We start from the raw sequence: 13274 nt of genomic DNA, 5'->3' as shown, positions 1-13274 counted from the left end.
AACAGTAAAATTCATGGCAGCAGGAGATGCACCCTCACTGATCTGGAGAAAATCACCAGGCCTACTCCTGATCTGCATTTTCAGTAGATCAGCCAAAAACACAACAATCATATTTCACATAATAAGGACTACAATAAAAGTGAAATGAGTCAAGTTTTACTGTTTCTAACACATAACTTGTTCCTAAATTATACCGAGTTCCTTGATAAAATAGCTGCAGCAGTGAAGGGAAAAGCATTTCACTAACATACATGTTCATCTGCATTGCACTCTTTTTATGTAAAGCAACAATGTAAGACGTCTACCAAAAAAAACACACAAAATGTCAAAACAGAGTTTTATTCTGAGAAGGCCCATTTCAACCTGATATTCATATGAATGAAATTGCTAACCCACATGCTCTTCAACAAAGAGGAACTAATATCCATATTTATCCCCTAAGGCCTTCCACAGAAACACAGTAATTCACAGTTTTGTTTTAAAATTCAACTATTAAATCTGATTATACAAGCTGCCATTTTAAAACATTTCTTAAACAAAATTACAGCTTTAGGTCTCTCATATTGGGCTCAATTCAGGTAAAACTTTTTATGCTACCTTCAGGCCTTCTCACACAAAGAGGATTGGTGAAATCTTTAAGCTTCAGAACAAAAAAAAAAAAAAAAACTTTATTCTCCAAGCCCAAGAGCAAGAAGAGTTTTATCTATTGTTCATCACATCTTCTATACAATGAGTTTCTTCCCTACTGTGGCAATGTCATTGAATTTTTTTCAAGAGAGAAAAGAGCACTGTAAACAAATACACTAATATCAGAATTTCTGTCCTTTCTACATGATCAAGAGTCTCTTTTCAGAATAGGTATTTTTCTTTAAAAACAGCATTAATGAGTACTTCTAAAACTGGGCTCTGCCACCTAGAGGGTCTTACCAACACAGCCCAACAAGAAAAATCACAACTGACCAGGAAGTCTGCCTGCTTTATACAGCTGAGTAAACACAGTAGTGTAGGACTGTTAACTGAGTAAACAGTAAATTAGACTGCATCCCCCAATGGTTTCTGGCTTCAGAGAGAAGAGCTCTTTTCCGTGAGCTGCAAAAAAGATCAACACACAACAACAAGAAGTGAACCAGTTTCACTCTTTTTCCTTGCTTTAGCTCTCTTCTAATGCCTTGGTCACTCCTTTTTCTCTGTTGCATAGGCTTGAGCCCAGCATCCTACAAAAAAATGCTGGTAAATACAGCTCTGAAGTTCGAGATTGCCTAGGGATTTGTTCATCTGTTGTTTGTTTTGTTGTTTTTTTTTTTCCCTGATCATTTCATATCCTTTTCCTTCTCTTGTTTGGACAGTAACCTATTTATATGTAGGTCACTCTGAAAGATATGCCTCCTATTATCACTACAACAGGTACAAAGAGAACAACAATACTATTTGAGAGAGCCAATCCTCAGCTACAAAACACTATTTTTCAACAGTCACCATCATCAGCTGTGCATTTTCACCAGTGATAAATAAGAGCCTGCATGCTGCACTCATCAAAATCTGCACCAGCAGAGGTGACCACACTGCCACTGCCACCACTGCTGAAATACACCACCTACTGCCACACTGCGCTCACAGCCTTTGTTCAGTCTCCATAAACACTAAGCAAGCATTGATGAATGTCAACGGGTACCATTTTTTTACATACATAGTAATTCAATTCCACGCTTTTGCTTCATAAGCACTTCCATGTCAGACACCATTTGTCAGCCTGTCCCTCTGCCACAGCAACAAAACGCAATGGAATGTTGTTGGGAAGGTTCAACCTCTACTGCCATACCACCAGCATCCACTTCAGTTGTCATTAGCCAATACAGTAAAGTTGGAGGCACCACTTTCAGAGCAGCGCCTGCATCCAGTAACAAGTTCTGAGAACCACGCAGCTAGGTTTTGTTTGTGTCACAGAGCCATACTCCCCTCCATTTAGCCATACTGGCTAGTTGTCACTCTTTTCAAGTCAGTCAGAAAAAAACAATAGACAAGAAAAGGCAGTAGCTCACCAGCTGTACTCTGCTGGTGTTATCATCACCAGCTGTACTCTGCTGGTGTTATCATAAATTGAATTCATAGCAGAGTTTGGGTTGGAAGGGACCTTTAAGATCATCTAGCTTCAAAATCCCTCCTACTACATACAGGTACACCTCCCTGTAGACCAGCTTGCTCACAGCCCCATCCAGCCCAGCCTTGAATGGTTCCAAGGAAGGGGGCATCCACAACATCACTGGACAACTCATTCCAGTGTCTCACCATCCTCACAGTAAAGCATCTCATCCTATTATCTAGTCTAAATCTACCCTCTATCAGTTTAAAGCCATTTCCCCTTGTCATATCACTACCCACCCTTAAAATAAGGCCCTCCCCAGCTTTCCTGCAGGCCCCTTCAGGTACTGGAAGGCCACCACAAGGTGTCCTCAGATCCTTCTCCAGGCTGAAGAGCCCCAGCACTCTCAGCCTGCCCCCATAAGGGAGGTACTCCAGCCTTCTGATCATCCTCATGGCCCTCTTCTGGACCCAGCAGCTCCATGTCCTACTTGTGCTGGGGGCTCCAGAACTGGACACAATACTCCAGATGGGATCTCACAAGAGCAGAGCAGAGGGGCAGAATCACCTCCCTCAATCTGCCGGTCACAATTCTCTTGATGCAACCCAGGACACCGTGGGGCCGCGGGGGGGGGGGGGGTGGTCTCACAGTTGCCTACAACAGACACAGTTGGCCTTCAGGGCTGCCAGCTCACACTGACAGCTCATGCTGAGTATTTCATTAACCGACATCCCCAAACTCTTCTCCTCAGGGCTGCTCTCAAGCCGTTCTCCACCCAGCCTGTATCTGTGCTTGGGATTGTCTCGACTCAGGCAGGACTTTGCCCTTGGCCTTGTCGAACATGAAGCTGGAATGCATTCTTGAGTATACACATAGCATGAGAGAGGCTACTGCTCTAAGTCATCACTCGTACTTCTTGGCTTAGATCATAATACCAGCTAGCACACAGCAGTAGGTAATAGAGTATCTCACTTCGGAAAGTGAGACTTTCTACTTTCCAATTTTCAAAATATGGCAAACAGCACATATATGGCCAAACAAAATATATTTGCCCATTTGCAGCCACATATTACACTTAACAAGAACAAAAAACAGTAACAACCCACAGTGATTTTCCTAAATCAATTAAAGCACCTAACAAACCTACCCCCTTACCAGAATTAAATATCACAACTATGAGAAATCAGAGCCTGGGTCAGACTCATATAAAGCTCTGGATATAGCAGAGAGAAAAAATGTAGAGCAAAGATTTATTCTGTTTTAAATTTCAGCTTTCGTGTCATTATAAAAAAGACTCGCGACAGACAGAATCATTAAACTCAAGAAACAGATTCTATAGTCTCCTCTGAAGGAAAGTAATAGAGGGGAGAATGCAATACTAGGAAAGAAGGTAATTAATTATTGAGACACCCCAGGATGAGTACAGCCAAAATACAAGATATTTACACATGAATGGAAGGATAGAATAGACATTTAAACATCTTTTCAACTCATCAGTGTAATCATGACTGAAAGAAAAACTTCCCTGTATATGCTACTTTCATGCTATATGACTTATATACAGTTATATTTAGAAAAACAATTTGGGGGGAAAAAAAATGGTTATCAGTGTGCTTCATATAGAATTATCTTCTGCTGTCCCCTAGTGGCACTGCAACTTGTTTCACAAAAGTGATCAAAGAATATTTTCAATTCTGGCTTCACAGACTACAAGAAAGGCAGCCATAAAGTGCAATTAAGAATCAGAACAGAGTTTTGCAGATAATTGCTACAAATCTCTTATTTATTAAGAATTTTTGAAACTAAAACCCACAGAAAAATACTTTGATGTGATATTTTAAATAATAGACTTCACTAAGAGACCGTATGACAAAAATCAAGCCAGAAAATATTTTTGGGCATGGCTGCAATATTGTCAGCCATTCAGAAACTTTATAACTGAACTAGTTAAGACTTTACAAAAATACTTTAAGATGCAGCTGGAAGAAATAGCTTCAATTATTCCAACAGCAGCATACTTTTCAAGTTAAATCAAAATCTAGATATGCCAATTCTACTATGAAGTAAAAGCATTACTGGCCAACATTCAGAAGTTCTTGATCTTACTGTCCCATAAATCAAAAAAACTAAAACCACAATTTATGCTTCAGTAGAATGCAATGCAAGTGAAGTGCTACCTACACAACATGGTGGTCTTTTCCATTTAAAAAAAAAAAGAAATCAATCTTTATCTTTCATTTTAGATATTGCTTAGTAATACTGCCAAAAAACAGATGTGGGAACACATCCACAAGTGTTAAGTTAGTCAAACATTTTTCAACCCCCTTCCGAAAATAATTTCTTTCTTGACTTTCGTATTTACTTTCATATCATAAAATAATTTGATTTCAGAAGTAAACAGTATTTGGCACCCCAATTTTAATTACAGCTTCACACACTCTCCTAATTAGCTGAGATATTTAATTAAGCTTTCATTCCATGCAATTACACACTCTTGTAACCCATGAAAATTTGTAATTAAATCTAACTTCATTAATGAGGACAACTAAACTACAGTTCACTTCTATCACATTTCTAGAAGAAAAAAAAAACCAAGCTTCTCTCATCCTAACTGCAGCTACTGCAAACAAGTGAAGTTTCCTACTCAGTATTCAGAGTTTACAAAGAAACATGTTCTCAACTACCCATGTCCAAAACTGCACTATTTACTTAGTACACAGTATGTACCTAAAGCTAGTAGACATCTTCCGTCCTCTAGAGTTTATTTGAGATTCATCCAGTGATCTTTACATCATATTTCCAGAAATGCTTTAATTCAAGGAAAGAGAGCCTAACATTTGTCCAAAATGAAAGCCCAGTGTAGGGCAGGACCTTCTCTGATCTTTGCACAAGATTATAAGACAGAAAATACCTGTAAAACTTTCCCTACAGAAGGAATTTGCTTTCAGTATTAGACTCAATACTACCAGTTCAAATCATAGAATCATAGAATGGCCTGGGATGAAAAGTACCAGAACGATCATCTAGTTTCCACCCCCTTGCCACAGGCAGGGTCACTAAGCACTAGACCAGGCTGCCCAGAGCCAAATAATTTGCCCAGATGTACACACAGTTTAGGTAAGGTCTGGCTACCCTTAGAGCTGCAAGAATAAGGATCCAGTCAGTGGTACCTCACTGAAAGCTTTGAGAGAAATGGGTGGTCCTTATCTTTACATAGTAGTTCCTGCCTTCTAGAACTACTAATAATGATTCTTGGCACTTAAAAAGAATGGGAAAAGGTGTAAGGGCTGTGCCACACTTTGGGGTTGTGCTAAAGCACAGATGTAGCTCAAAAACGTCTCAACATGCCTTTTATAATCTTCCAATTAAACAGCACTAAACGCATTGCTTTCCTTTCCACTCTGACATTATACCATAGACAGAATTACAAGCTTTCATAGGAAGACACATAGAATATAAACAAAACAAACACAAAATACCACTTCACAGACCTCTACGTCTATGGTTTTTTTCCCTAAGTTGGGACCCATGGAATTAGCTATATATATATCATCTAATTACATCTAACAGTCACTGATTCTGCTCATAGATGTTTCCAAGAGCATTTAAAAATTCAATGGTCCCTTCTACAACAAAAAGTAGATAGGAAAATACAGTACACAGGAAAGAGTAGGGCAGAAAAGATACCAAGCAGATTTAAAAGTATTGGCTAAAAATTCCAGATTCTGGAATTTTCTGGAAGTACAAAATTTGATGCAATCTGATCCAGAAACACAGATTTGGTAGTGCTGACTACTAAATCCTACTCCAGGAAACAGTTCTGTCACTATGCTTGACTTCCACTTCCACTGCAACACAATGATAAAAGCCTACTACAAACAAGGTCAGTGATGTACAAGACATAACGCCAGGTCTTGCATGTCACCCTTCAGATAACTGAGTAAAGCTTTTCATCTACCAAATTATGCAGTAGTAACTTCACTTTCTTTTAAAAACCCATTTCAGAAACCGAGGATGAGGTTCTCATAGGCATTTTTAGGTAACTCCTTTCCTTCAGAAGGACTCAACCACAAATATTTTAACTAAGGCTAGCCCTATGAATAGAATTCTACCAGTGACTTAGAAAACTGAAAATTTAACCCGTAGATAACATTGTTCAATTCCTTCCTCCTCAAATCAAAATAAGAAAAAAAAAAACCTCCATTCTTTTGAAGAGTCTGCAATGACAAAAAGAAAAAGCACACACACTTTTAAGTTGTATTTATCTATACACTGCATTGGCAAAACAAGCATTTCCACTCACAAATTTGCTCAGCTCAGCTAGTGAGGTAATCCTGCCAAGTACAAAAGAGAACTTTTCCTTCCTCACTCTTAATCTTCCCTGATCAGAATAAACAACTAGACATGGTCTTTCTTTCTGCTGTAAGGAGTCTCTCACTAATGAAACATTAAGTTAGACCGTTATTTCTAGATAATCAAAAGCATCTTTTGGTGACAGCAGCCCTTCTCTTCCTTCCAATTTTTGTCCTGATTTTTTTCAAGCAAGCGTGCAGCCAGCCAATTATTTGTCCTGATAGCTATCTAATTTTAAACATTTAAATATTAGTGAGAAGTGAATATGAACCTGGCTGTTCTTCCCACTCGATGGATGTATGTGTTTGCATCTTCTGGACAATCAAACTGAATGACCCAGTTCACTGCTGGAAAATCTGCAAAGAAAAAAAGATGCCAAAATTTAAGCTCACTTGACTCAAAACCCTCCTAATCAAGGGCAACATAATATTTTGGAGCATTAATTTCTGTAGGAACCATCATTTAAACCAATTTATAGACACTAAGTGCAACCTCTGAAATAAAAATAAAATTAAGTGCATGTATTAGCATATCATAAACAGTCATCCTCTTCATCAAAGAAAGCTAAAATTAATGGTGTCTTCATTTTCCAAATTATGACAGTGCACTGAATGGAACATAATTTCACACTTGACAAGAGCAGACAAGCTTTGTGTCACATAGATGATAAAACACTACATTAATAAATAACAAGATCCAACAGGCTCTTTGGGGTTGAAGTTAGCTATGGTGACACAGCACTACTTCAGCCATCCAAGTACAGAAATATCACACACACTCAGCAAAATTGAGGGGGTGACCAACCCTGCCAAAGGAGTCACCTCTCTATGTGAATTATAGCATTTACGAGACCCTTCCAACTGCTGTACTTCATCCAGAAGCAGCATGCTTTGCACTGCAGTAAATAATTAGTATTACTCCCTGACCAAGTCTGCATATGCCATAGGACAGTTATACATACTCTCGAAACTTAACCAATACCCACATTAGCTCCTCACTAGTGAGATGTCAGCAGTGCAGAAGGCATGATAAGCCATCTGCACTTCTGTTTTCCATTTTCTGAGTACCTTCCTCTTGCAAATTACTGACAAAATCTTGGATTTTGGACAATGAGCTTCCTATTTGAAAGAAGAAATAGTAAACTCCTAAAAAGGTTCTCATGTCATACATAAAATCAGCCAAGTACAAAAAGTCAAGTCCAAATATCTATAAAACATATGAAGAAAGAAATCATAATTAAGCAAGTAATGATGAAAGAAAAGAAACTCAAACTAAAACAGGCCTATAAAATATTCCTGCCCATCATCTATTATTCTGCCTCTTTAAGAATACAGCATTATAGTGCTACTCATAGAATCACAAGGTTGGAAAGCACTACAAGGTCATCTAGTCCAACCATCCTCCCACTACCATTGCTACCTTGTAGCTCCTCATCCAGACACCTCTTGAACACATGCTATGGAATAACCCACAGGATGCAGGCATATCAGAAATATTTAAAGCTGCTGAAATCTTCCTTACGGCATGCAGTAAGCCAATACGTCACTATTTCCACCTTCTCTCATTCTGGATATTCGTCACACAACATGGCTGGAAAGACCAGACTGCCTTCCAGCTAGGAAAACTAAACTGTCCACAGACTGGAGGGGGAAAAAAAATAGCTTCCACTGACTATTTTATTAATAAACATCATAATAAGACTAGTGACAGTTTAGGTCTTTCTGGGACAAAAACGAAGAGCAAACGAAGCTGGCAACTCCAGCAAACAAACAGCAGAACTCTTTAAGAAGCATATGTTTTGGCTCCCAAGCAAACTGCAGGTTCATTTCTTACAAATCAGGTGATCAAAGCATACTGTCACTGACAGAGTTTTAATGGCATAAAATCTTAACTTTGTGAATAAAGACTACTTCTGTGGGTACATACCCAGGCCACGTGCTGCAATATCTGTAGCAAAAAGTACTGCCGCCTTCTTCCGAACAAAACATGTGTAGACTTCCATCCTCTTCATCTGTTGCTGCTTGCCATGCAGTGCCAGTACAGGAAGACCAGGTTGGAGCTTACAAAACACTCTGAATAGATACTGGACCTATCCAACAAATTGGGGGGGGGGAGGAGTGTGGGAGGGAAAACCAACAAACAGATTTAACATCACACAATAAAAACAACATGCAGTACATCACAATAGACTTAGCACTCCGAGTAAAAAACACTTTCCTCCACATCAGAGATAAGACACACAATAAGAAATGCTGTCATGCACTCAGGTACAATAATAGGAAACAAACTGTGGTAAAGCTCTGGTATTCCTACTGATGGAATTTCCTAACAGAAATGGGAACCTGTAGCAGCCAGAATGAGGTTGTACACAAATAATGATGTCATATGCAAGGGACCAAAGATTTTAGACACTGCTGGAGGAATACAGTATCTTCTGCTTGCACTTAACACAGCTTCAACAGCTTCTCCTAGACAGTGTTTACTGTTACATACAGCATTACTTTATAGTAGACATACCTAATAATTTTAAAGATAGTTACAGAAACTGTTCAATAACAACTGCAACACGGAGAACTTCTGTACAAGTAAGCCTGCAACTTCACTGTGCTCAGTAGCCAACCACAGTACAAAAAAATACTGTAACCTCTCGCACTGGATGAACAGTGAATATTTACTTCACAATTGTATTTGGAAAATACACAGTAAAATATTAGATAAATACAGAAGTTATATGAAAGCCTGTGCCATATAACCACATACTAATAACTTCAACAGAATGATCCCAAGACAGCGCTATAAGCAGACAACTCAAGGATTATTTCCTAGATAACCAGAATGAAAACACTGAAGCCCAAGTCTAACAAAGAGTAGCTCAGAGAACTGGGATTGTTCAGCCTGGAGAAGAGGCTCAGAGGAAACCTTGTCAGTCTCTACAAGTGCCTGAAAGGAGGCTGTGCTGAGGGGGTGTCAACCTCTTCTCCAGCATAACTAGCAACAGGATGAGAGAGAATGGCACCAGGGAAGGTTCAGGTCGGATGTTAGGAAGAATTTCTTCTGTGAAAGAGTGGTCAAGTACTGGAATGGGCTGCCCATAGAAGTGGAGGAGTCACCATCCCTAGAGACATTCAAGAGAAAAAACTAGGTGTTGTGCTGAGGGACACGGTTCATGGAGAAATGGAGATGGTGGGTGGTTGGCTGGACTAGATGATCCCAAAGGTCTTTTCCAACCTTGATGATTCTACAATTCTTTCCCATACTATCTCACAATTAAACTTTCTTACCTAACTACCTTTAAAATCTTTGAAAGAAAGCAGCTGCAAAATATTCAAGTCTGTAACCCGGAACGCTACAGAGAAAATGAAAATACAGTGAAATAAAATAGTCATACCTCTTTACAGCTTGCAAAAAACACAATGCTCTTCTTTTTCAAGTGACTTCTCAGGAAAGAGTACAACACATTTATTTTGTGTTGAAGCTCACAAACAATGTAGTTCTGATCCAAAGTTGCTGGGGTACTTAAGAAAAATATATTAGAAGAAAAAAAAATCAGGTACCACAGTAATCGTAACATTAAAGCAAAGAAATAAAAGAGAGGAAAATACAGGTATTTATAATCTACAGAGCTGCCTGCCTTTTCTTTACTTTTAAATCAAGTGTCTGACAAGCACCCACAAAATGGAAAAAAAAAAAGTCAGGCTGGAAAGTCGTCCTGCTTTGAGAAACAAGTCTTTGGCAGACCAACTAGAAAGCTATTATCAGGAGAATCAAACTCCTGAGAAAATGTCAGGGGAGAGAAGAAGGGCAGGAGGCAACTTCTGGCATTACTTCTCAATTCATCCATTAGCAGCACAACCAACTCTTTCCATCTCAAAGCAGCGACATTCAAATTGCTTTGACTTAAAATGTAATTTTGCCTATTAGTGCTATTAAAGCTCCATTTGTGCTCCAGGCAATGTCAAAGCACAGTCTAAACTTGCAGACAAAAAAAAGCATTGACGTATTACTGATTACATCCTGACATGTGAAGTCACTTTGTAAAGCACCGAACTATGATCTTAAGTCACCTTGCAGTTACTTGCAAAATAACTTCTTTCAAAAAAGGCATCTTTGCCCTGGAAATACATCTAAATGCTCATCGCAGTCCCTCTGCTTCTCCCTGGACAGACCAAGGGTATTTAAATTTACTTTACTGCATTGAAGGTGCCACTTAGAAGAACAAAATGACAAGATGCTGCTCCAGTTTTTATTCACTACTCAATTTGAATTACATCGCAGTATTATTTTATTATTTTATTATTTTTGCCCTGTAGATCTTTCAGAGGAAACTGTCCCTATAACACAACAATGTACTACGTATTAAAGTCATAAACTCTAAAACAAATTGAAGTTTCCTTTTCTTGATTCAGTTCATTATCTAACTGTATTTCCCCAATATTTTAAAAACCTCAAGTGTACTTTAAGTAGACTTCTCAAAAAACACCATTTGTGAAATAGACAGTCTGCAAACTGAAGACTCCATGCTAAGCCTACAACCTCTTCTGACACAAGGAGAGTAACTACATTTTTTTCCAAGCAATCATGTTTATTTAATACACTGACTGGAAGGAAAAGAAAATACTATCGAAGGCATCAGCAGAGCAATAAAGAGAATCCAGACAAGCAGTTCATTAAAACACTGCCTCAGGATTCAACCTCTTTCTACTGTTCATTTTGGCAATGATTTCTCATTTGCTCTGAGGTAAGCCATTTTTATCAGTGTGCTCCACCTTTCTCCACCTTCATTTTATGTACAGAAACATTTACACATTCCTTAGGACAGGTGTAAAAAAGTCATACATGTTCATAAGCCTTTTGGCACCAAGAGAATAAGATTTTGCTTTTCTGTGGGCTTTAAGCAGAATTCTTCGCTTTTTTCCCCTTTTCAAAATCTATCTGCCATAAAAAAAGAACATGCACTTTTTTTCAGTTAGAGCCAAATTGCACAGCATGCCAATTTTATTTTGGGTGTGCACAGGGCTGCAGTCCTGATTGTGCACAGTAAACTCAGTTCTTCTGGAAGCAACAGGTCTTGATGCACACAGACATATGCCAGACGCTTCCTGCTGGGCACCAATATGCAAACAAGACTGTCATTCTGCATGGTCCCAATAGAGTAGCATTTTCTTGCAAGGTCAGATTCATTAACTACATACTGAAGAACCATGTTCATTCAACAAATCTGCTGCCCCCACACAGTTAGTACACACACACATACGTGAAGGAAGACAAAGAAGACAACAAGTAGCAATTCAGAAGTGACACATGCCACAGCCTGGACACCACTTCAACCAGGACGCAGTCCAGTCTGCAGCTTATTGGCAAGCAAAATAAACTTGCAGCCAGAAGAGGAGCCTGAAGAGCCACAAAGTGCAGGCTCAATGCCCCCATAGCACACCAGCCAGAACTAGTAACTTCTCTTCTGCAACAGCCTGCTTTCAGGATGGCACGCAGCAAGGTCTGAGTGATGGAAGGAGAAGGAAGCATGACTTCAGATTCAGGAAAACAACACTCAGAGAAGCAAGTGAACTAGGATCTCAATCCGTTTAACCTTCCCACAAAAAATAAATCATCAACATACCTGAATTTGGCTTTCTCATGAACCCAAACATACTCCGGATCTTTTAAACTCAACCGTGCGAGATCCTTCACTGATTTTGTTTGCGTTGCAGAAAAAAGCAAAGTCTGGCGTTTCTTAGGCAAATTTTCTATGATTGCATTCATTGTATCAGCAAAACCCATGTCGAGAATTCTATCAGCTTCATCAAGAACTGAATTGAGAAACAGATTTGAGAAAACCTGTTTTTAGCTTTCCTTTTGTTATTACAGACTTTAAATCCGTAAAGCACAAAAATCCACACCTCCTTAAACTGCAGAGATCAGTTACCATATATGACAGGATTTGCTACGGATATTCACATACTCCATAAAATAGGTTTAGAAAGCTGCAGTGTAAGTCATAGCATTTTCCATAACCTATGCACTACAGCCCTCCATTCACATGCTGAAGCATAGGAAGCTAAGTATTCCAAATAAAAAAGCTCAGTAATGTGCAGACAGCCTGTAAATTACCAACTCCCCACCCTACTACTAAAACAAAAGCATGCAATATAAAACAGTGCTGTACCATAAAAGACAGAGAAAAACAGGCTCTTCTGTGCCTAAGCTCAATTAGCCATTGCATCATAGGGATGAAACAGAAAACTTGAAGAAGAGTCTACATTTAATGCAAATCTAATCTAACTGCCATGAACAGCACTGAGTATAACAAGCCTGGTTTTGCAATTTATCAGCTTCACTAGCTTGTTAATTGCTTCTAAGTTCCTCAGCTATGCTAAAGATTATACACAGTTCTTAGAGGCGAGCAAACCCTCCCATTAAGCTGAAATTTGTATTCAGGTTGGAAGAAGCATTAATCTGGCTTAAAATTCAAAAAGAAGTATGTTTTCTAGAATCAGCCCAAAATACATAAGCCGTAATAAACTATAAGAAATATTCATTATCATATCATGAAAAACGAGCCAGGGGCAGGAAGCAAAGGCCATCTTGTAGCTAAAACATACCAGAAGGGTAATATGGGATATTGCACGTAGTTTTGGTTCATTACTTAACTCACCTACTTGTTATTATCATTCTAAGGAACACAACTCTTAGCTACTGCTTTGAGAGCAAATGCATAAAAGAAAGGAATTGTGCTGTTTCCCACTTAAATTTGTGCGTGTGCAAACTTAAACGTTCTTTTATCTACATACAAAAACCAGAATAAAGTTAACAACCAAGAGAGTGCCCCTCTTAATTATGTACT

At 38.8% G+C, this 13274-nt stretch overlaps 1 protein-coding gene across 1 annotated transcript in view; it reads right to left on the bottom strand.

Moving 5' to 3' along the window:
• The window catches only part of DDX10 (DEAD-box helicase 10), a 167694-nt gene that overhangs the window by 144017 nt on the left and 10403 nt on the right, over positions 1-13274 (bottom strand). The window contains exons 6-9 of the mRNA XM_042868170.1: positions 12051-12240; positions 9822-9948; positions 8360-8522; positions 6705-6789 (exon numbers count right to left, since the gene is read on the bottom strand). Coding sequence (XP_042724104.1) covers positions 6705-6789; positions 8360-8522; positions 9822-9948; positions 12051-12240 — 565 coding nt within the window. The remainder of the gene's footprint in view (positions 1-6704; positions 6790-8359; positions 8523-9821; positions 9949-12050; positions 12241-13274) is intronic.

Source organism: Lagopus leucura, unplaced genomic scaffold (assembly GCF_019238085.1).
Source record: "Lagopus leucura isolate 7727_CA_CO unplaced genomic scaffold, USGS_WTPT01 Super-Scaffold_100001, whole genome shotgun sequence".
NCBI classification, from domain to species: Eukaryota; Metazoa; Chordata; class Aves; order Galliformes; family Phasianidae; genus Lagopus; species Lagopus leucura.
The sequence above is the reverse complement of the archived record's forward strand: the minus strand, read 5'-3'. Positions and strand labels throughout refer to the sequence as shown.